The sequence below is a fragment of the Enoplosus armatus genome, chromosome 21 (assembly GCF_043641665.1).
Source record: "Enoplosus armatus isolate fEnoArm2 chromosome 21, fEnoArm2.hap1, whole genome shotgun sequence".
Taxonomy (NCBI): Eukaryota; Metazoa; Chordata; class Actinopteri; order Centrarchiformes; family Enoplosidae; genus Enoplosus; species Enoplosus armatus.
The window spans coordinates 18,276,011-18,301,349 of NC_092200.1; the positions used below are offsets into that span (position 1 = coordinate 18,276,011).

The 25,339-nt window shown below is 44.8% G+C and overlaps 1 protein-coding gene across 2 annotated transcripts in view; it reads left to right on the top strand.

Annotated features, from left to right (window-relative positions):
• The window catches only part of LOC139304229 (phospholipid phosphatase-related protein type 5-like), a 68,863-nt gene that overhangs the window by 23,904 nt on the left and 19,620 nt on the right, over nt 1-25,339 (top strand). For both annotated transcript variants that reach the window (XM_070928117.1, XM_070928118.1), the window contains exons 3-4: nt 11,054-11,186; nt 23,142-23,392. In XM_070928117.1, the coding sequence (XP_070784218.1) occupies nt 11,054-11,186; nt 23,142-23,392 (384 nt within the window). The remainder of the gene's footprint in view (nt 1-11,053; nt 11,187-23,141; nt 23,393-25,339) is intronic.

Here is a 25,339-nt window from a genome sequence, read left to right on the forward strand (position 1 = left end):
TTTGTTTCCGGGGGCAAATATTTTCGGAGGCAGCAGCAACACGGCACGCGACCCCAACTGAGACGCGTCTTTAAAAATGTCCCTTTCAGTTTGGATGCGGTGTGTTTGGGGCCGCGGATGTGGGCGTGACACCCGAGGCGACTCGCGGCCGGCCTGGTTTCAGAAGTCGGGGAGGCAGCCAAACTGCACATATGTGAATGATATTTCTCGTTTGTACATTTATATAAATCTTGCTAATGACACATGATGGAATTAGTTTTCCAAATTTAGATAATTGATTTGAATGACTACACATTCAGGTTGTCGACCAGTTGATAGTTCTCCACAGTGGTGGGCGGTGGTGGGAGGGGGGGTTGGGGGTTCCTGTAGCTGGATATTTTGTACGTCATTATGTCACTCCACCTCCTTTTCATGCCCTTTGACGCTTGTTTCATGACTCCTAGTACATGAGTAATATCATTCGGTGTGCCTCTCTCGCTCCCTGCCCTGCCCCCAGTTTTCCCGAGGGCCCTCATTGGATACTGCTCTTTTCTTGTTTCTTGTGTCGTTTCCAAGGTGCCGATTCTTCGACGTCTTGTGGGTTTCAGTCTCAGATCAATGGCATTTGTTGAGGGGATAGACCCTTACTTGTTTCCCCCTTGCCTTCAGTTTGATCTGAGGTGGGGGGTTTTTGTTTGTTTTTGTGGAGTCTGCATCTAGTGGCCGTTCAAGGAAGTACATCACAAGGCTCCTCTGCACTGGCTTCATCCCTCAGCTGTGGCGATTGCGTCTTGGTGTGGGGTGCTGCTCATAGCTTTTTCCAAAGTGACTGCCATGTATCACTGGACTACAGAGGCCGGATGCTTCATTCATGCCTCAGCGGCTGAAAACGAAGTACTCCTCTCCCACTCTGGCCCAGGGGTCTCTTTGTGTCAGCGTGCACAAAGGCCTCATCTATTGTGCTTAATGTCAGCTATTGTCTCACTTTCCTGTTAAAACTCGTCGCCACCGCAAGCCCAATTAACTTGTAAATGGAGACATATTGAGACACCGAGCTTCATTGTGAAAGCCGTATCTGGAGGCAGGCGGCCTCGCCCCCTACATCGGTCGGGCCACGTCAATGTCGTTTCCTGCTGGCTACACTCTGCCTCGCAATGCTGGTGAAGATGGATTAGCGTCCGGACATAGATTGGTGTGAAATTAAATAAGCGAGAGTCTCTGGGAGAGAGAGAGAGAGAGAGAGGGAGGAGTGAACAAGTCCAGCCCTGACCAGAGGAACAGTTGAGTAAATAAGCAGCACGGGTCACCCAGTCCCTGTCATCGTGACTTAGCCAGCGGGGGAATTGCTCTACAGTGAGAGAGGGAGAGGGAGAGGGCAGGGAGGTAGTTAAGGGACTAAACAAGCAGCACGTTGTCACTGTGGCCCTGTCAGCTTGTGTTATAGCCAACGAGGAAGTGGGACAAATGGCCCGTGGCTGTCAAAGTCCTGCTCGGGCTTTTTGGAAATCAGGCAGCCCTCCAGCCACTTCTTGCCAATCTCAGTGAAATCACGGGCAATATGTTGCGGCTTCTAAAGTGCATGACCAACACCAGTATGCAAGCCCAATAATAATAATAATAATAATAATAATGATAATAATAGCACTTAATAAAAAAGGTATAATAGTAACTTTATACCGGTAGTGCCATTCCATGTATGTAACATTTGAAGGATAATGGCATATTGGATTTCCCTTCGTCCAAGCAGACTATTTTAAGTGAATTCAAAAGGTAAACAATTCAATCCGTCTAATGATCATGAACTGTTAACAAAGCACTCTTCTTAGCGCTCTGCATGAATGACGCAAGATCAATAGGTAGCCACGACAACACATACATGCACATCTCCAGGGCAGAGTAGGGACTTGGACCCTGGTACGTCTGCGAAAACAGAGGTGTGTTGAGCTTGTGCTTCTTCATTCAGTGAATGATTTACCTGTCAACACCTGTCGGTTGGTTTGAAATAAGACAGTGTGGACATGAAATGGAGCAGAAGTAAAACGTTTATTTTTTTTTCCCCCCAGACCAAATGAACTGAACTGAACTGCAGGTATCAAAGCACCCATGAAGTCAGCAAACTGATTCACGGATATAAACAGTTGTTATTATTATCCATCAACAATATAGCTTGACCTGAGGACACTCTTCTTCTTTCGCATAATTTCCAACTCGATGCTGTTTTCCAGTAGCCATAGTGCACGAGGTGCCAGTTCCACAAAGACATTTCAGACTGGTCTGTAGTCTTGTCTTAGGCCGCTCTTAAGTCTAAAAACACTTTAAAACGGTCCAACTGCAGGCCTCATGTCTGGGGACCAGGTCCGCAAGACCTGAAGAGAGTGAGGTCAGGTAAATAACTAGGTAAATATTTGTTCTTATTAGGTGACGTTACACAAATGTCTGTTGGAGAAGCTAACATTCAGCCGGCAGCATTGTTGTTGGGGATGGGTGTTAAGCAACTGTCATGGCAACATCACTTCGTTACACCGCTGAGACACCGAAGAGACCGTTCCCATGTAGAACTGCGGATCTACAGCCCTGTTAATACCTGACATCCACATGCATCTCACGTCCACATTGTGTCTGCTTACGGCTCAGCCGAATCAGTTTCATCTGCCAGTAACAAGCTCTCTGGTGTCTGCATTAAAGTGTAACTACTCTCTCTCTCTCCCTCTCTCCCTCTTGCATAATGCACACCACTTTCACTCCAAATATTAACTACTGTCAGAAAGATGCCAAGTGTTGGGGAAATCACGGTACTTTGTGCAATTACTTCTCAAAACACACAAGTGGGTGCATTCAGCAGCTGAGGAGACGCAAAACTGCTGCTGTCAGTACTGACAGAACTGCCAACAGACACTCGCTTGAGCGTGCATCATTCCCTTCAAGAACCTGCGTTCAACCCGTGTTTCCGAGCCGGGTCTGTCCTGCATGACACCGCTTTTTAACAACCAAACCCGATCACCCATGATCTCCAGTCAGGTCCATTTACACAGGGTGCAGGTGTGACTGATCTGACAGAACACAGGGCTCCGGCAGGAAAGGAGCGCGTGCTTTATGGTGAGCAAAGACGAGGTACGCAAGGTATTACGGCGGCAATATCAAAAAGCGACCGCGTTCCTGCTCACCTGATCTGGAATTACCGTTGATCAAATGCGTCGCTGCACGTGTTCAACAAGAGCAACCATGTGGGAATCTTGCTGAGGTCAAAGTATGTAAACAAACCACAGTCTGGAGTCTGCACTACACGACGTAGTCTGGAACTCGCTCCAGGACCCCACCATCAACGCCACCGATGACATTAACGGATAATGGAGAGTAAGGCTAGGAGAATCTTTAAGGATCCCAGCCACCCGCCTTTTCTCCCTGCTGCGGTCGGGAAGAAGGCACCGGATACACACCAAGCCAGCACAGAGAGGCTCAGGGCTCAGAGCTTCTACCCTCAGGTCACCAGGATCCTGAATGAAGTCACTGTCCAAGACTCACCCCCAAATAATGCCATGACTATGTAAAAACAGGATGGACACTAAATGTTGGTTACAAGCAGATGTAAGGCCATACTCAGGCCGACATCAGCAGCCCCCTCATTCATTTGAACGGCATAGTGGGTGTGCCAACAAGGAAAACACAGGGTCATCAGGAACGCATCCAGCAGGCTGCGTTGGCCCATTAAATACGTGAAGCAGCACCCCAAAAGCACAACACCAACTAAAACGAGAGTGACTTTTTCAGGCAATACCTGCATTATTACCTCATTTTGAGGCTCCGTCTTGTAGAGGGGCCCATAGTGAGATCTTTTACTGTAAGGGCTTTATTGTTTCACTGCACATTGTGCTTGGTGGTGCATTTCACGAAATACAATTGTGCTTAATGAAGCTACCACAAACCAATTAGTGATTACTAACAATTGCAGACACAGTAGACGGAGAGTGGGAGAAGCAGGGGATTCAAAAAGAGGCCCATCACACATTATTGAGGCTTCCTGGCGGGTTAATGTGGTCCCTATGAAGGGTTAACCAAAACCAAAAACAAACAAATCTTAACTTGGGTTGCAATTTCAGTGCCACACGGTGGTAAAAAGGCTGTTGGTATCTTTCCTTTCCTGAAAATCACACAGATCAAAGTGTATTTGCAAGTTCAGTTGCAAGTTTTTGGTTTTTTTTTTGTTGTTGTTTCAGTTCTCCTCTACTCCTCTACCCCGTCCGCCCTTTTCACCAGTCGACCTGAATAAATCACTGTGGCAGCGCCTGGGTGCGTGGCGGCTCTGTGGGTCCCAGCTCCTGGCCTCGGTACCCATCGCGACCGCACACACCGACGGGTGTTGCACGCACGCATGGGCGCACTGTGCCGCATTCACTGACAGGACTTTGTGCTCCTGGGTGTTCAGCCAGGTGGAAACATTCAGACCGGGCAAGGTCAGGGGGTTGTCGGTACAAATCCTGGCGGGGGGGAACCTGTAAATGAAAGATTAATCCCTCAGTGCGCTGGGTGTGAAATCGGCCAATCGCTGGAAGCACTACTCTGGGCTCAGAGGACACAGGAGCATGGGGCACATCCTGGAGACAAGCAGCCACAATGGTGTTTATCATGTCTAATTGTGGGCCTCTGGTCATGGAAGCTTGCTAAGAACCCAATGAGCTGGAGCCAGAAGTGCCAATCCAGGCCTGCAGTCTGGCCATCACTGCTTTATCGCTGTGAAAAAGGCCCATGTGTCTTTGTTCCTGCAGAGAGCTGTTAGGAGATGACCCGTTGACACAGCTACACAGGGGTTCTCAACTCCTTCCATGTGCTGCTAAAAAAGCTGTGCAGCCCTTTATTTTTCAAGCCTTGGTAAATACACCGCCATTTGTCGAGTAAAAGCACTACACCGCCATTTGTCGAGTAAAAGCACTACACCTCCAAAACACACTACTTTCACTGCACCGCTGAGCTCAACACTCTCATGCGCACACTTCATACACGTTTCCATTGGCAACTCGAAAGTAGATCCTCGCACCTAACGCGCCCTTTCTTTTTTAGACACAGCCACTTAGCACGTCACGCCTTGCTGATCAGACCACGGTGGTCCTATTCTTTTCACTGCTCTTCTTCTTTCTGTACCTTTTTTCCGTGCAATATGTTCCAGCTTTCAAGCCCTGGCTCAGCCCTGGTTCTTCCAGTTTGAACCGAAGGTCGAACTCTAAATTCACTGTTTCCTTCAGAGATCAATCTGGCTGAATGAAACAATGTCAATCAATCACAGCTCTGGAAAGGGAGAAGGGGGCATCCATAGGAGTTGTATTGTTGAGACATTTTAAATTAGTTATCGGGTAGTTTTTGGAGGCCCTTCTTGGTGCAGACTTGCCTTCGAAGTATTGATCAGAATGTTTGCACAGTCATGAATCTTTAACTTCTCATCTGCTAGGGTAAAAAGTGAGAACCAGCCGCTTGGCTTTAAAGAACTTTAAATAACTTGTTGTGAAATAGTGGATTTTGCTGCAACCGGTTTGCCATACATTGCAATTTTGTCAGGGAAGAAAATGGTTCAATTGGAAAATTCAAACCTTCATGACATAAAGTTTGTTTTGATACAGTAGGTAAATGTGAGCAGGTGGTGAACAGTTTTTAAGTTCCTGGCTGGCTTGACTTACTTTACCATCCTCAACATGGTGATCAAATGATCATTAGGAGTTATTATGTTAGAGGTGTTTTGCCGAGTTCTTAATCGCCTGCCATGCATATCCGTGCCCCAGGCATTATTTGCATGGAGGTGAAAGTATTGTATTGTGGTTCAGGTTTAATTTGCCTTGTTAGAAAAAAAAAACGTTTGTTTTTTTTGTTTTTTTTTGGTGAATGATAGAGGAGTTTGTAGCACAGCCCCCCTGAAGTTTAGATTTTTTTGCACTTAACCTCATGCTGTTTGTTGAAGCTGCCATTGTGTGAAGTTGTATTTTGAAGCTTTATGGCTGGTCACCATAGCAGCAGACCTTTAAAGGTCCTAGGACCTACCCACAAGATATGGATACCAATAATACAAGATACCAATGATAGTATACATTTGTCGATAGTATAGGTTGATAGTATACTTATCCATCAACTTCATACACAATTTATTTATCAAAACCTTGACAAGCATGCCCCTCATAGAAGGTCAAATCTTAAGTGATAGGACCAGAGGTTTTTGAACTCTGGCCTTCAGAACAACAAGAAAGCCATTTTAACTTCACATTTTAAGTGACACTTCAACTGCTTTCACCTATTACAGTCAACCGACACAAGTGAATAAATGAATGGCACTTCCACTTCAAATGAAGCTCAGCGTAAGATGAAGTGTTTTTAATTGAAGAGACAGGCCGTGCTCTTGGGATGAGGGATCCAGTTGTTCAAAACTGCTTTTGACTTGCTTCATCTCTGACGATTGTTTCGTTGTAAATCATTTACAGTGGTAAACGATGATTAAATGTAGTACATTTTCACTTTATCACGGTAATGGTTCAAACAAATCACATCATAAGTTTTATGACATTTTGAATCCTGAATCCATCCTTCAGCTGGGATCAGAATGTTCCTGGTTTTTTGGGGTTTTTTTTGGATCAAAGTGATCCCAATCCAAGTTTTGAACAACACAAGTAACACAAACTGAGGGTTTTATCCAGATTAAAAACAGGATTGGATTGCGCGATCCGATCTGGTTTTCAGAATCCAGATTTCCTTTCGAACAACCCAGGATTTGATCCAATCCGATAGCCGTAATTTGATCCTTTCACCACCACCAGTGTCTAGACTCCATTGGGGAGTATCCTATACTAAAGGCTTAACTACCCCCTTAAATAATGACGGCGTCCCGATGGGGCCTAATCTAACCAAGACTTTCACACTTCTTATCTTTATCATGCACGAGTCAATAAATAACTGTTCACTCATTTAAGTCTGATTGAACTGACATTTCATTCTTTCATCTATTTCTCCTCTGACATTACAAAAGCTTCTGTGTCTAACTCAACTAACAGTTCAACTTCTTTGTCATCACAAGTCAATGGACATTTTCGCTCGCTTTCATCTCTTACTCGCCGACATTTCAGCGTCTTTCATCATATCATTTAATGCAAGTTAATCTGCTTCCAACAGTTTTCAGCACTTCAACGGAAACTTGAATCTCATTGCGGCAATTAACCTTCAAATGACTTTTGACCACCGCTTTGACCACTTAGAACTTTCCACTGACACCTCAACTGCTTTCAGTGCTTACTTCAACTGTTGCGTCAAACCCTTTCAGTGTTTTAGCCGGCACTTCAACTCTTTCAGTGCTTCAACTTCAACTGTAACTCTCCCACAGAGAGTCCTCGCGAGATTTCACAAGTACAAAAGATAAGAAAAAGAAAGACAAACACCCAGTGAAAACAGTCTAACTAGTACTAGTTAACTTTAAGTAGTTAACTTTAACTTAACTTTAACTTTAAGTAGTTAAATAGTAATAGCTTCTTACCATCTTTCCCATTGCATGTTACTTTGCCTTTGTTTTCCTTTCCTCTTATGTAACCCTGTTCTAATTTATCTTAGGCACATCAAAGTGTTACATAAATTAAGACGTTATTATTAAGTGAGTTCGTCACTGTTGGAGCGGCAGAAGCTCAGCAGACGTGCAGCACGCGGCCTCCTCGGGGCTGCAGCACGGCTGTCCTCGGAATGAACTCGGGACCTTTTTCATTAGTATTTGTTGATTCAGAGCTTCCTTGCTTGTTTGCTCGTCCCCCCTCCCTGTCTTGGCACGCCGGAGAATGAAGACAGAAAAGACAATTGGGCTTTCACCCTCACTGTTCCCCATCAGTTCATAGGTTTTCATTTAGTTCGAAAATAAGGTTGTCTGTAGGCCTGCTGTTTTAAGTGCAAACAGTGTTTGAAGTTCACTTGCTTTTGGTATTTGGTGTGAAGCTTTTTCTTTATTTTTTTTCATAATATTGTGCTGCTCTCTCAGCATGTCTTAAATACCCTCATTTTTCCCCCCCAAAAGTAATGCTTTATTCAGTTGGATTTAATCCATATACTCCCTCCCTGTGGTTTCCTGGATGGAGCTAGTTCTATTCCTAGGGATGCTTTGCAGGGCTAAAGGAGAAAGTGTTTTGCAGCTTGTTTCGTGCATTCGGTTTATTGCATTGTATTAGGTGTCACCTTTTATGAAATCTAAAACAATACACTGCAGATTTCTGACGTGAAATTTAAACCGCAGTTAAAGCAGCATTAATGAATATAGCCTGGTTCCAGATTTGAGTGATTTCAGTAGCTTCAGTGTTGTTTTCACTACCAGTTGGAAAAAAAAAAAACATTCAAGCCAATCAGAGCTTTGTAGGCAGCATTAAAATCTTCTCATAGCCCCTGTTTTCAGTCTGAAATCACAATCAGTCATCCCTTTTTGTGCACACAAAAGTTTATTGTTCATATTTTATTTTTATTACCGAAGGGAAGAACAAAAGGTCTTTGGAGAGGACCAGTGGGGTTGAGATCCTATTTGTTATCATTTTAACAGTAAAAAAACAAACATATAATTCCAAGTAATATTAATCTAGATTAACAAATAGCTATAAATGTAATAATAATTAAATAATAAACTGCAAGCAGTAATTAGCAGAAGAAAGCACAAATGTTGAAATGGCAAAATCTGCAAACGCAGATGTCCCTGTAAGCTATGGGCTGTGCTGAATCAGAATCGGAGTCATGTGCCAATATGCAGGAATAATAATAATAATGCATAATATAATGCATTGAGTCCGATATAGAGACGTTACGGGACCGCAGCAAGCTAATTGGCACCAAAGAATACACTGACAACAATATGATTCATCAATCCTACATCATGAAATCGATTACGACTAAGACATACAGTGGTTTCCATTTGCTCTCGGCAGCTGACTTCAAGTCAGAGATCAAGCTAAGATATCACATTCATTGCCAGCTGACCCTTCACTGATCTAATGATAGCAAATATGTAGATTCATAAGGAGTCATATTTTTATATTGGTGCAGATCATTCCGTAATAAAAGACATACAACAACGGATGGGACTCAAACAATGGCATGGGGGCCCAGACACGCCGACATCAAGACAAAGCAAGGCAAGACAGCTGACACTGATGCGATATCGTTAAGTGACACTTTAGGCACTAATTTGGTGGGCGAACACAGTGTCGGTCCGCTTTTATTCTACATTTTACAACCAGACAGAATGAAATTTATGAGTGATTCTTACCAGCAAAGTTAGTCTATACTGAAGGCCTCTCTGTGATGACTCTTTTTACCGCCACCTGAAGGCAGCAGGTTAAATGTTATAGCTGTGTTCCCACAGACAAAAGAGTGTTATTTTAAGAAATCTCAATTACATAATCATGTTATTATTATTATTACCAGGATCACGTTTATGTCGCAATATGAATATTAAGCAGGCAGCTATTTCGTTCCCAGATTGTCAAGTTATCGTTTTTTCCATGTAAAACTTCTAGCTGAATTCAACTTTTAAGAATTATTTCAGAAATAAAAGAAAACATGAAAAGTGTGCTAAGGGTTCCCAAAAGTAGAACCCATTGTGTTTTTATATATGAAAAAAAAAAAGAACCCAAAAGCAATCCCAGTCAAAGCAGAGTCCATCTGTGTATATTATTAATATTACTGACCACCATCATTTTCTTTTTAAAAAAAAAATTGAGTAACAGCATTGGAGGGAGCTGGTTGGTTGCAGAACTGATGATTGTTTCCAGAGTGCTCATCGAGTGCTCGGTGTGTCCATAGAGATAGGGTTAGGGTTAGGGTTAGTGTCATTTTGACAGGTTGCTGGATGTACATATTCCCGGTAGCCTAGTTATTTTGATGAGGGGGAGATTTGGTTGGTGGCCGGTCTGGACTCCCAGGGAGCTGGTGTGTGTCCCAGTATGACTGCTGTCAGGACTTTGGCTCTGGTAATACTGAGCAATTTTGATCTTGAGGCCGCTGGCGTTGCAGTGGATGTTGTACTGGTGGTTGCCATTATGTCTGAGGTCACCGGCGGCGGCGGCGGCGGCAGTCTGACGGAGAAAAAGTAGCCGGTGTAACGTGGCTGGCAAGCTGCGGAGCTGGATACTGACATTGCACTCATTTCGGTAAGACGTGCAAAGATACATGCAAATACGAACCTGATGATGCAGGTTAAGGTTGGATACCAATCCTTTCGGGACTGACGTGTCCAATTGCTGATGTCGGTTTGGGTCTGCAAACGGGATTTTGTTGACAGTGTATGACAAACTTTGAATAACGCTAGATTTGTCCTTTAACCATCACGGCGGTAGATCAGGATCATATTATTTAGTCGTAACTGTGATTTGCGTTTAGCTCTGACAAACACTGTCGATCTTTGGGCTGTTCTTTTAAAGGCAATGAGAAACTGTATCATGTCATTTAGTTTAGAGGACCGAGCACCATGAGAATCTTTTAGATGATGATGATGATGATGTGTCTTCCCACTGCTCGGGGAAAAAAAAAATGTAACTATGAAACAAATGCATGCGTTTATTCAGAAACTGATTTTTATAGTTAGAGAGGAATTTCACAGGGGGGAATTATTTACACGTAAATGTACCGAGCGCAGCTTTGAATGTCACACTGAACATGCCTAGAATGTCCAGTGTTTGTAATGCGTTTTCCCTGTCTCTTGAACACGGAAAACTGGATGGAGCTGGGACCAGATCCCATCTTTCATCAAAAAACAAACAAAAAAAAAAAAAACACACCTCTGTTCCGTCTCTCACAGTAGCACGAGCTGACTTGCTCTTCCCCCATATGTTCCTGTGTGTTTCACAGCTGTGTCTGTACAGATGGAGCCCGCTGAGAAGACAGTCACACAAGCTCTGGGCTGTGTGACTGTCTCCGAGTGTGAGAAAATGGCGCTGCCAACGACGGCAACGCGCTCGACTCACAAACAAACCGTCACTCGGCTCATCTGAATTCTCTTTCCCTCTCTCTCTCTCTCTCTCTCTCTCTCTCTCTCTCTCTCTCTCTCTCTCTCTGCGTGCCTCTGGCTTCTGTTTTCTATCAGATCACAATAACGGAGACTGTGCTGTTCCTGGTCCAGTACACGTCCAAGGAGTTTGACCGCTCAGAGAAGACGGTGGCCACCGGGGACTGCTGTTACCTCAATCCGCTGGTGCGCAGGACCTTCCGCTTCCTCGGTGAGTCTTAATTGCCGCACACCTACACAGCAGAAGCAGCGTCTGAATGGCTCACGGTCACAGACGCAACCACCCGTTGGGTTTTCCGTGTGTTATCCCTGTAACAGACACTTCCGGGGTATTGACCTCATGCGCCGTCAGCAACAAGGACGTGCTCTGACTCCATTATTTTTATTACGGCCGTGGCTACAGCAGAGTTCAAGGAAGTTCAGAACGCTCGCATAAATATAACACACCCATGGTAAATACAGAGAGACAGAACTGTGATATTTGGTAATTAGTTTTTCCGTCTAAACTACATATAAATGAAATGAAATGAAACATTATCAAAGGCAAACTCAATGTAGAGAGACAGAATTACAGATTATTTTAACCCCTAAACACACTCATGTCTGCTGGCCTGGAGAAGTCCCCCCCCCCCACCCCCCCACCAGGGCCCAGAAGGCACCCAACTCCCTGCAGCGCATACTCTCCATGGCTGAGGTCATGGGTTGGCATTTCCCACACTAGTACCTATCAAACTAAATGTTACACCCCCCTCTCTTCAACTGGATGGAATTTCCTCAGTTATCATGCAGGCTACTAACCCGGTCTCTGGTTAGTCCAGGAGTGGCTACGCAGCCCAACCTGCGCAACAGGACAGAAACCTGTATTCAGTGGTGGAAAAGTGGGATTGTTAAGGCCTCCGGTCCACGGATCCTCAGCTGTAGTAGTATTTTCAATTTTCTTCAGGTCCCCTAATTTCACCGCCAAATTCAAGATGCTCCCACGTACAGATTTTCAAAAGCTAGGTTTCAGGCTCTGCGGTGTGTTCTCCTTTTTCACTCTTGGGTGAACACTTTTGTGAACGAAACCTGTCCAGAACAACAGGTAGCCTTATGAAGCAATGTAGTGCCAGCTAACATGTTAATGATTACAAATCCCAAATGCACGCCTACTCTTGTATGGGTGCTATTCATCAAGTTTAAATGAGCCAATTATGGCAAGTTTGGGCACCGGCGTACTTAAATGTCCTTGGACGTTTTCTCCGTCTCATTCATGGCAATAACGTCAAACGCAAACCCACACACGCTCCTGAGTGTATGCACCATCTTATCTGTCTTAGGTAGGCATGCGTCAGACAGATCTACCCGCTTCACACAAATTCTACCTCCAGATGCACGTGGACACGCCTGTAAATGCCAGAAGGCGCCGATAAACCCCAGACGCTTTCAGAATCAAACACACACACACATTTTCTCCCAAGTCTATACTGTACAGCGTTCACAGATGCGAACACTGCAGGTGCATACAGACATTCTTACAGGTAAGGCAGCAAAAGAATCCCCTAGACCGCCACACGCAAAGTCTGTCAAACGCGTCGAAGCACAGCGTTGGCCTCCCCTTGTCCTCTCTCATGCTTAAATGAGAGCCAGAGATAAGGCTGCAGAAGAGGATTATTACCTAGATCCCTGAGGGGAAATCCACTTGGTGGCCCAGCTTTACCCTCGCATTTACACATCCAGCATGTCATTCACGCTGCTCGTTAATGTTAACAGGCCTCCAGTTCCAGGCTAAAGCTCCTTTCATCCCTAAGAGACTCATTGGAATTGGTTATCATGTATTATACACTGGTACAGTGTTGTATCTGAATAAGGCTTACGTCTCAGTGTTAATTGATGTCACTTTAAAAGAGCATTGTGCGATGGCTTTTCTTTAAAGTGGCATAGCAGAGGGAGTAGGATAAACAGCCTAAGATACCAAGCTTTCCTTTGTATCTTTGTGTTTCTTCAGCGGTGATAGAGTACGACAGAAAGAATTCCACCGTCCTTACTAGAGGAAACATTCACTGAAGAAATCAAATGGCCACAATAGCCATATTTTAGAGCCATAAGAAAGTAAAAGTAATGAAAAAAAACAGTGAACAACCAACACGACTAACGACTTTTTGTTCGTTATTGAGAGGTTCGATCAGTTCCACTGACTCTTGAGGAGTACTGTGCATTCTAATAACATCTAAAGTCACCGTATAACCGCGTTTATGGCCATGTGAGTCGTTGTGAAATTGCCTTATACTGGTGCACCTCCCTTTTTATTCCAATTTACCTTACAAACCTATGGTCACAAGCTTTGGGTTGAGACTAGTCTCGCAAAGCCAAACCCGTCTCCACACTTTGGAGAAAGATCTGACTCAACTCATCGTCGTTCTGGGATGGGAGGGAAAAAAACATCTTGGGTGGCACTGAGCCCAGGATGCAGCGACGGTGCCCTTGCAAAATAGTGTCCGGGGGGGGGGGCTTGTTTTGGTGGAACATTTGCACGTGGGGAGGCGAGCCCTGGCATTAAAATGGTTAAATCCCAGCAAAATAAACGACGTATGTAGACTATGTGATTTTACAACTTTTACTGTTAAAAAAAGATGAAGATAACTTGATCATCGGTGTCCTAGAGGTGAAGTCTACCTATACTTTAGCTCTGGAGGAGCTCATTTTCAGGTCTTCCTGGAGGCCATAGCTAGGAAGAAGGACATCTGGGCTACCTTACTAAATGCCTGGTTAGACTAGAGTGGCAGAGCTAAGTGGCCCCTGTGGCCAGGAGCGTGCAAGTATTAGTCTGTCACAATAGCTAGCTGAGCTGTTCGCTCAATAACTTTACGCAGTTTATTCAGGAGACGTATTTGTGTAATTGACTCCTGTCTCTCAACTGCCCATGCCTCTTTCGTGGAGCTGTTTGTACTATGTCGAAGGAAGGTTTCAGTAAAGAACACAGATAATTAGTTAGTTACGAGGTTCGTGTCTTAAAACTCTAGGTCACCGTGATGCCCAACCTTTACCGTAGCTAGAGGCACACAATTGGTTTGCGCTACGTGGTTCAACACTCCAGGTGCGTTTATAACCTGTCTGATCGTCTGTCTGCTTGTGCTCCTTGACCCCTTGAATTGTGTCGCAGTGATGCCGCAGATCTGGGCAATTACTCTGTGAGTAAAAGTTAACTGTCAGAAATGATGGACAGAATTACAAGAAAAACAAGACCTGAGCTTTAAACCTGAATTTTCCTTTTAAAATCTTTTTTCAGAGGAAGGTCCTGATGCCAAAAAGCACATTTCCCAGAGTGTGCGCTGCATGCAGTGTTTGAGACATGCAGGCAGTTGTCTTTTAATGTTTGGGGAGGGGTGCAGAAAAGTGCTTCTGCCCTTGAACTAAATGCTTACGGCTCACTGAAGCAAACTGCATGAGAGGTGCAGCGTTTGCTTCTCTTTACCAACATGAGCTGATGGGTTTGTGGTGAGTTGTCAGTGCCTCTTTACAGCAGCATTAGCAACAGCAGCATTTAATATACACAATCTGGAAATCTATATCCAATCCAATTACATACAGTGTGTCTGCCTGTGTGTTTTATGGTGCATTTGATCCATGGCTGTTGATAACTTTTGGCAGGCTTTTTGGCACAGTGAGAGAGCACGCATGAATGAATCGGAGACTCTGCCGTGCTGTGTTGCGCGATCTGGCCTCCCTGCACTGCAGAGCTCCCGTTTGAGGTTGAGCGCTGTTGCTCGCCTGCCTCCCTCTGAGCTTAAGAGCCAAATGCCTCCCGAGTTGATTGACTTATATGTGGAGGGATTTGTGTGTGAGAGATCAGAGGGCATTAGGTTTTAGAGCTGGAGGATGGTACAATGGCTGGCCTGCCCTGCAGGGCTCAAACTGCACCCGCTGGGAAAAGCAACACTGGAGCCGAGTGCTTCCCTTGCACAGCGAAGGATTGAAAGGTTGAGGCTGTGATGTGAATGCAACTAGAGGACTTTTGTTGGGAACCTGTTGTTTTAATCTGCAGGGCTAATCTCTTAAAGCTGAAAGAGTTGTGTGTTTGTCCGCACCAAAGTGTACACACAGTGAAGTGAAAGAGAAATGATGTTGTTAGTGCTGTTAGTTAAGCCGGCCCTGGCAATGACCAAATCACCTCCTTACATCATGCAAGTCATTAAAGATGGCAAGCCATGATTGGTCTGGGTCCAACGTGTAGTCAGCTAGGCCAAGTTACAGCAATAATGTACTGTATGACCACCTCATCTGATACAGTGACCATCTGATCCTGACATTAGTAAGATGTTGTTTTTCCTTGTCATAGACTCTTCAGGTGTGGAACTGTGTCCTTGGACAGCATTCTCAAAGATATTCCCTGAACTGGTGTATCGATGATGGTGGTGGAGAGAGCGCTGTCTAACATGCTGCTCCAAATCTCCCATAGGTGCTCAGTTGGTTTGAGATCTCGTGACTGGGAGTCTTCGTATCACTTTTTATACTCAAACAACTGAGTGAGCCCTTGTGCTCCATGGATGCATCTACATTTGTTATGTCCCAGCCAAATGTCCCAGCCAAACTGTGTTTTGTAGTAACATACAAGTGCTCAAAGACAGCAATGGCTACATTTGAAGTACCGTATGAGAACTGTGCAAGTCACTGACACGAAGTCTTTCACAATAAAAGCCTTGTTCTGAGATGAAGAGATTCTGTCCACTGAAACGCTAGAGGTCTTCTGAGTTTGTATTCACGAAACAGGGTGAAGGCGAGCAGATCATAAAAGAAGAAGGCTTCATCCTAAAATATGACTGAATATTAGCAGGGAGCGAGTTTTAGTGTCTCTGAGAGAGAAGGACTCTGCTGGTTGGACAGCCCAGTTAGACAGAGGATGCTACAGTGTCCCATCATCCATCCTGCTCTCCAAAGACTGGATGCCCCTCAAGTAGAACACTGGGAAAGGGGTACTCAGCCTGTTCCAAACATTAGCCCTTCTTCCCCAATGTTTGCCTTTGCCAATATATGCTCCTCTTGCTATTGTTGTTGCCATGGTGAGCGTCTCACAGGGTCTCTGCCACTACGTACGATCAACAAACAAAAATTGTGTTTTGTGCCAGGGAGAAAATAAGTATTATCTGTAAAATATACTTTGTGTATCAAAATAAAACCACTCTTTCTGCAGAAAAATGGCCCCTGTGAGTGGTATAATATATCATTGTTTATACAGCTCCATGAATACATAAGCAGCATTTTACTCTAGCTGGTCGAGTCACAAGAGAGATAAATAATGGGGTTGGAAAGAAAGAAAAAAACAAAGTTCTCATACACACCTTTTTTGACTTTTCATTTATCTCTGCTTTTATTGTGAAATGCTGTCTAACATTACTTCCTTGGGCCTCAAAACGTGAATTTTAGCAGCGAAATGCCTTTTTGTCTATGAGTTGATCCACTCATAGACTTCTGAAGCATATAACAAAAGACCCCAACTTTTGTAAGGGGTGACACCAAAGACGTTGGGGGCCACTGGGCTAATCTATAACAATGCATTGTATTATAAGTTTATCATGTGTTAAATTAAGTAAAAATGTTAACCTGAAGACCAGTGACAACAAGCTGTAAATTAAATGTACTATATGTCCTTCTGAAAGTGCAGCTGAGTGCAAATATAAAGTAGCATCAGAAGACTGTTACTTCTTTCACCCAGAATGCTCTGCTGTGTCCTGCAGCTATCAAGCAGAAGCTGAATTATTTCAGTCTGGCTGCGACCAGATCCTCTCTCGTGTGTTTTTCATGACTGTCTTTTCTAATGTCAGAGTGTGCACACGTGACACGTTCCATGTGAGTGTCTGGGCTGTGCGTATATGTATTTCTGTTTGTGTGTGTGTGTGTGTGTGTGTGTATTCATGCGCATCAGTATGTATGCTTGTTGCCGGAATTTACATCTGCCAGAGAGCAGCGCAGCGTCACGTGAGGCTGGACCATCTCGCAGCCCCGCATCCCTCCTCCCCGTTCACTCGGGCCCAGCGTTGCTTTGCATAATGACTCACAGGGCCGTGCTGTTTGGGAAAGATTAAATTTAGAACAGAGCCGAGGGGCGTGGCGCTCTCGCACACTCAACCTCGTCAGTGTGTTTCTACCTTCGTGCACTTCAAGACTTTGCTCGTTGAACTTCCATGCACAGCCCCCTATTTCAGTGACATTATGTAAAAGAGTCCACACAACATAAATGTTTAAAAAGATGCGAAGCTAGCTCTTTGGGAACACAAAGCCCTGTTACATTACACAGCTTTAAAGTGCACCAGCACTATTGGTAAATACCTTTTCTTTTCATCACCAGTGCCTCCGTATACATCCTCACAACAAAATATTCCCAAGCTTTCAGAAGCGACACATTTAGATAATAACGCATAAATACACCAAGACTAGTGAAGATTAATGCTATGACATGTTTTTGTCATTTGAGATGGTTGGGTTAGGTAATCATAGTCATAAATTATTTCTGTGACTTTGCTGAGAGTTGAGGTACGACTTCACGCCCAGTCCCAACATTCAGCGTCAACGCAGGAAGTCCCACTGTGAAAGTTAAGGGTGTGGATGGAGCCTCTCGTCACAGACCTGGAATGAATGTTCCGTGATCTTTCCCTAAACCTTAATGGCACCGTTGTTGCAATGAGCTTTGGCGACAGCGGCGAGCAACAACTTCCTTTTAAGAGGCAGAAACCTCGAGCAGAACCAGGACTCTAGGTGGGTGACCGGTTGGGTCAAATGAACACATGCGCGTGGTAGAGCGTTCTTTACTGCTGTCGGTCAACATCCCCGAAAAACGACACGCTGTTGTTTTGGCTGGGACGTCTTGTGGTGTCCCAGATGCTTGGTTGTCTTTCCACTTTGAATCGCCGCGCCTGACGCTCAATTTTGTCCGCGACACGCCGCGTCTTTTCGGGTCGGGCCCTTATCAGGCTAATATTGGGCAAATCCAACTTCTATCCTATCAAGCATGTTTATGTCGTATGAAATGTGTTATATGAATAAACTTGACTTGACTATCCTGAAATAAAGGTAGGTGGGAAGGCTTCTTGTCCACCTGAACACCTGAGGTTACTCCACCAGTAACTGGATTTTCAAGTGCTGTTGTGGTGCAAGGCTTCTAAAAGGCCTGACCAAAGACTGTTACTAAGATGACAAAGTATTCCACAGCGATCTCAGTTCTTGATTTATGTATGATTTACCGGGAGCCCGTGTTGTAATTAGACACATCGGGTCTGCGCATCCGCTGGAACGGTCGGACGACTCGCAGCAGCTCATTTCGCCAAGAGCTGTTCTCCATGACAACACAACACTTAACAATACCACAGACCTGCGCTGCCCTCCTCTCCCCCTCTCAGCATTAACATTGTATAATCTATGTCACACTCCCCTGTCACGAAGAGCGGCGTCTCCAGAGGCCGCAGTGCTGCTGGCGATAAAGTGTTTGCGGCCGCTGAATGCAGCACAGCTCTACTCTGACAGTACGATTCCACTCAACAGAGAACACCCCCGCCCCCCCCCCCCCCCCCGAGGTTCCTCTGCGCCGTGAGCACTCTCTGAAAATGCTCTAAAAATGATCTCTCTGCTCTCAATGGTAATTCCCCGATTCGCTCGTCACTGCTGCTGTGTTTTTGCACCGAACTCCAATGTTGAGTCGTGTGTTCATCCACATATCCATCCATTTATTCCAAACTGTAGAAGGTGACGCCGAGGATGGCTGCCATGTCTCGAGCTCCACCTTACTGGTTTACAATCTGTGTAACCATCACCAGTATATGCACATATGAGTGCGCGTCTGTGCCAGTGACTGCCTCACTGTAATTGTTGTGCATATGACAATGAAGAACTTCAACTTGAAACAACTCAGACACATTGATCACGTCACTCCCTGTGAATCAATTGACATCGAATGGGAAAACGCACTCTTCATTCATGTCAAAATAAAAGATTCTACTTCTAAAATTCTACCCTGGGACCTTTTCTTTCGATGTTGCATGTTCGGGTACATCAAGCGATCAGTAACCCGTCAGTCAGTCTCCTGCTTCTCTTAAGTATTTACAGGTCATTACCCTGCCAACATTTGCGGAGGATCTGTGTTCTCAACAGCTCGGATTTGTACGGCCGAACATTGTCCAGTGTGTGTGAAGTTGTTGTTTCTGATCTGCAGCATGTTTAGTGGTCAGATGTTGACTGAATTATCAATTAGCCGATGGAGACGGCGGTGGCCTATCCTCTGATGTTCTAAACCGAATGTTTAAGAGGCCCTTTGATGATTTAGTGCTGCGTCTTCCATAAAGTTGGAGAGACGCGTTTAAAAAAAGAGAGTGTTCCGCTCCACCGTTTAGTCACTGGATTAGAGATCTGTTAACTCCTTTAGGGCTGGAGATAATCTGACACTTGGCCAGAGGTATATATATATATATATATGTATTTATTCATAGTCATCAGTAAAAGCAAATAAGACTTCTTCTTTAAAAGAAGAAGACATTGAGGCAGCTGATGCTGAGCTATCCTGACATTCAGTGGCCGGTGTGATCACTGATTGTTTTATGGTCTTTTAATGTTTTTTTGTGAGACATTTTCTCAGGGTGGGGGGGGGGCATGTCTTTGCATTTCCTCATTGTTGCCAGTGGGAAAGTAATTCTGCGCCGATTCATTCACATCAATACTGGAAGGCTAATTGCTGTAATGATGCCCATTGGCAAAGTTTATCAGCGGTCTTGACTTGTAAAGGGGAAAATGGCTGCTCTCACAATGGCGCAGCTGTAATAACACATATGCCAGCACGCTACAGAAGAGAGCAGTGTTGAAAGTAAAAAAAATAATAAAAAAAAAAGGACCTAAATCCTCAGAGAGATTTCATGTTGGAATTCTTTTGCAGTTGAGCAACGCATAGTGGAAAAAATAAATACTTTTGTTATTAGAATTAGAATGTGTGTACAATCTGATAATACCAGCAGCTGGTCAGAGACTGTGGATTACAGGAAAAATCAATTTTAATCAAGCTCCCGCTCATTGTGCATTGTGTTCAGTATTTTCTCCCCTGGAATATTACCTGGCCCCAGGTTTGCTGTGTGGGGATCGCTGTGACACCTGTGGCTTGGTTAAGTAGGTCCAATGGAAAATAAATTATAAATCATTGTTGCCTTTTTTTTTTTTTTTTTTTCCTGGTCCAGTTTGTCAGGGATCCTCACACTCGTGCTGATGCCCAGATGTGTTACCATGCTTACGAAATATCCCACTGTAAGTACTGTCATCGTTCATTCAGGCATCGATGAGGTCTTAGCGTAACTAGGAAATCCCCTCGATCGCTCAGTCTTTAGTGTCGTTGAAGCGCGATGTTTGTTTTTTTCCCGGCCCCATGCCGTATCTCTGCCGGCGTGGTTTGGACATTTTCAGCCGCCTGTGTGCCCTGGACACTCGGAAATGTGTGAATGGTCGAAAACAGTAACCGGTTTGGATACGTACATGCCTTCTACAGTCCAGATGGACCCCAGTTGCACCCAAGTAGATTAGGGGCCTCGAACGCTTCCCAATAACCTGAATGCGGTGTTTTTGTCCAACCTTCACGCTTTGGATGTTAAAGCGCTGTGTGGAGTAGCTAATTAAACCCATTCAAATCATCAAAGCCCACGATTCCTGTCCTTGTAATCAGAAGAAATGCACAATTCATTAATATCGAAAGCACGTGATACTGTAAACGTGGAATTTCAGCCAGGAACAGTGGTACCAAGCTAGCAGGAGACACGCCAGATGGCAGCTCGCCATGTAACCAGATTACTCGGTCTTCAGCACTGTGGGCTCACTTCTTTGTTGGCATGCCACTCAAGCCATCAAAACTTCAGGATTTAAGAATAATGCAGATACAGGAAAGTAACAGATTTCACGGAGCCGAGGCTCGTGGCTTTTCCTTTCCGTCTGTCTCGGCTTGCCGGCGGAGCAGCTGACAGAAAATACGTCAAGCGTTTGTTAAAACTGGACGAAGCGCAGTTGAAACATGGATTATAATGACATTCGATTTCGGTTTGATGCGTTTTCGACATATAAGCGGTTCTACGGGATCCGCTGGACAGATGTCTCGGTGAAAGCGCTTAAAAGGGTTCGACTTGTCTATTTCCATCTCCACCCTGGATTCGTCTATACTGAGAAGTGTTTATATTTGAGCGCGATGTTGGATGCTTAGCTGTAATGTTCGGCGATCTTCTACTCCGCCTATTGAAATTCACTCAAATATGACCACGTGCTCGAACTCTGCATGTAGTTCTGGGACATAGAGCTTAATTGCATCTTCACGCTCGCCACTCGGCCCGGTGTTCCGAGGTCTCTATCTACAGTATGACTTAGGTAGGTGTGTGTGTGTGTGTGTGTGTGTGTCAAAGTGTTTGCGAGCACACAGGGGAGTCTGGGACACGGCGATAACTTTGAGACCGACCGGATTGTGCATCACACTGCAGCACAGTGGAGACGCTGGCACCAGATCAAAGGAGAGGTGCATTGCTTCAACCCCCGCTTGCCCTCCAACACACCCACAAGACAGGAGGATCTCACACACACACACACACACACAATAATCATGTGTACTTACACTTACACGCGCATGCATGGCCACACAGTTTGCTCCGCAGCAGATCATGGCATTGTTTGAAGCAGGCAAACTGAATTAGATTTATGCTCTAATAAGCAATTTTGGCCGTCCCTCTCTGTGCTCCCAAAGCCAGACAGGATGAGAGTGGAGGGGTTAGCTAGAGAGTGTAAGTCATCCATAAAACGAGCGCCCACATTTCCACCGTTCGTGTCGGAGAAAGTGGGCCAGCGTCGAGGGAGCCCGAGCGCTCGGCGAGTGAGTCACACGACGCTTGACAAAACCTATTTGACTCGCTTGTTAAGAAACGGACCTGTCGTCATCTGAAAGGGGGAAAGGCAACGACATACTGAGCAGGGACTTGTGCGAAAGAAGAAGAAGAAAAGAAGAAAACGTGTGCCTTGCTCAACAGCCGTGGCGCCTCGCTGCCCGTTTTGTCTTCCGGCTAAATGCGCTCCAGAGGGCTGAATTAGTTTGCAGCAGCACAAACGCTTGACAGTGATTGGTAAAGCTGCCATCGTTGCCCCCCCCCCCCCCGGCAAATAATGCATCCTGGAAGCGTGTGTGTGTGTGTGTGTGTGTGAGATTGAGTTGTCTGACTAAGCGTCTGTTTGGTAATTTAGTGTGACAGAGGGTCTGGCTCTCGTACAGGGGGAGGCAATTATTCCTGTTAAAGCCCTTTGCTCACGGAGAGACATAAAGCCTGGCTGGTTTGGTTGAGAGCAGCGAGAATAGATGGCGGCACCTTGCGCTACCTGTAGACGGGGGTGGGGTGGGGGGGACACCTGCTTAATGCACCGTCAGGAGCAGCAGATCTCTGCTGTTGGACGGAATCACTCACACCGAGAACACAAAGCTGGCCGAACGATTGACGCCCCGCCCTCGTTGCTCTGCTGGTGTCCAAACACGATGTGTCCCCTTTTTTTTTTTAGGAGATTAGGCAGAGGACAGACACTGACTCACTCAAGTCTCTGTTACGTACAGCAGTGGCTCCCAACCCCTTTCTTAAGGGATCCCTGTTTTACACTCTGACGACCCCCACCCATATATCATTACAGAATTATGTACTGCTTGCTGTCTGAAAGGATCTTAATATGAACTTTTAGTCATTTGTAGTAGTATAGGTCATAAGCCCCGCCAATTGTCAATAACACATTTCACGTTAGAGTTTGTTCTTTTTATTCACGCAGAATTGGAATTGGTTGAATTAGCCGCTTACTAAGATGAGACACACTTTCACACTACTGCTGCTGGGATCTAACAAGATGCTACATGTATTGATCCAAGGGACGGAGAGCCATCGCCTTTCAAGCCTTTTCTCTCATAAAAGCAAAACAGGAAATACTGAAGCGGAACACAACAAATTCCACGTCTGTGTAGCTTGTTTATCAGGAAAGGCACCGTCTTATATTCGGGCTCATGGAGGCTGATGGATCTCAGTGGTGGACATCCCACACAGCGCAGCATTTTTAATTAGCTTTCGCTCTTGATACCACCAAAACGCTGCTGCTGACGACAGCCCCATCCGTCCCATACGTCCTCCCTCGTAACACCTCCTCTGTTTCTTCCCAGGGGTCTACACCTTTGGCCTCTTCACCGTTGACATCTTTGTCAACGCAGGCCAGGTCGTGACGGGGAACCTGGCACCCTACTTCCTGACGGTCTGCAAGCCAAACTACACGGCACTGGGCTGCCAGCAGGCCCTGCGCTACATCAGCCACCAGGAGGCCTGCACGGGAAACCAGGACGACATCCTGCGCGCCCGCAAGACCTTCCCATCCAAGGAGGCCGCGCTCAGTGTCTACGCTGCCCTCTACCTGGCTGTGAGTTACTCTGCTTCTCCATTTACTCCACGCACTGTATATATATATATATGTACTGTAGACCAAATGAAAAACACAGTTTTGTCTATTTCTATCAACATTAACATTGTACTAGCCCTAATTAATTTGGTGAGAACAACGTTATCATGACTGAATAAACAGGAATTACTCTTTAGGGTGTGAACATCCAAACTCAGTACTGCAGCCACAACCGCCACAAAGTAAAAGACTTTGCCTCTAGCCTTTAAAAATCTGCAGCTGTATGCTCGTTTTCATTCATTCAATGTGATATCCTGGCGTCTTGCCATTATTTTAGCTCAGCTGAACTTTACACAACACATATATAAAGACGTTGGCATTCAAACAAATATAATTGACTTGCAACAATTAGTCTTGAAAGAACAGGTCAGCATTTTCAACATCTTCCTGTCGGATTCAGATTGACGTCAGTTGTGCGTTAAGGAGTAAGGAGCTGGAGGTAGGATTAGCTTAGCTTAGCATAAAGAGTAGTACCCAAAGTTCAAAAATACACATACCTGGAGTCATGTGGTCACTGTGGGGTTGCCAGTCAACCGGCAGAGACTTCCAGGAAACCAGTGCAAGCGGCTGCTGGTCGCTAAGAAATGGTCCATCAGTTATGTTGGTGAGCTTTAGAGATTTGGACAGAGACAGGGAAGCTGTGTAGAAATTGTTTTAAAAAATGATTGGATAAATGAGAACAGGAGCAAAACCGCAGTTTCGAAAGGAGTGTGTGAGGTTTATATAGGTGCTGAATGTCACTCAGACGGTAAAGTGATCCCATGTTCAAATAAATCTATTTTCTAGGTATTGCACGGCTGCCAAGTCAGATTATTCAGGAAATCAGACCAAGTTAGCATTTTCCAGTCCAAGGTTTCTCTCCCAAATGCCTCTGCTCTGAGTTTGATAGATTTATGCAAATCATATTCAGTCCAAACTCCGTTTGCACACAGAATGCTGCAACATCAGTTTAAAAGCAGCCTGTCCAGCTACAGATACAGTATTTAGTCAGAGGAAGGAGTTAGAGTCCGAGGGCATCTCGCAGTTTCTATTCAGTTTTCGGATTTTCAGGTGGGAGTTGAAATAAGTTTGGTGGAGTGCGTGATCGGCTGTATGGGTAGAAATCAGACCTTAACCTTGACCTAGAAAGTTCTGTAAGTGATTTGTTGAAGCTGTGATCACCAGAAGGAGGTAGGTATTGGAGGTGAAAGTCAATGCAGGAACTGATTTATTAATTTTTTTCTTATATAAAGTTTGAAAAAGCAATGGTTAATAGAAAAGCCATCCAAGCCTTCGTGCATGTATTTTGGATAGGATTGTCTGTTGGCTAGCCACACATGGAAGTGGGAGCCTGTGAGAGGCAGATATTCGGGCACTAGAGAACCGAATCCACAAGCAGCAGAGCTCAGGGCTCAGTAGCCAGGACGTAAGATGGATCGGAACCTTCTGTATGAAATGTTTGTATTAGCTTCATGGGTGGAGCTTCCCCTACACCCACATTCTACTCTGCATTCTGCCAAAGTAGTTTTACTTTTTGCAACCTTATTGTTGTATTCTATTCTACCTTTTTACTCTGATATGTTTCAATGGGAAATGTATGGAAGCAAATGGGCCTAATGTCCATAAAGATTTAAATCTCAAAGCAACTGAATTTCTAATTGTGCAACTTAATCACCACTGAATACATAATGTTGAAATTGAAATACTACTGAATTCATAATACTGAAATATTTTACTCTGAAAACGATCTGAATTTATGTGGTCTGAACTCCGATTTTGAATGAATTGAACATTTTAATGGTCAAGATCAAGTTCAATTAAAACAATCCAGTTGGTGATATTGGCTTAGTCAAATTCAGACACTTAAATTCAAGATAAGAAATTCAGAGCTGAAGAGCTGGAATACTGGATGGAATGCGGCGCACATCA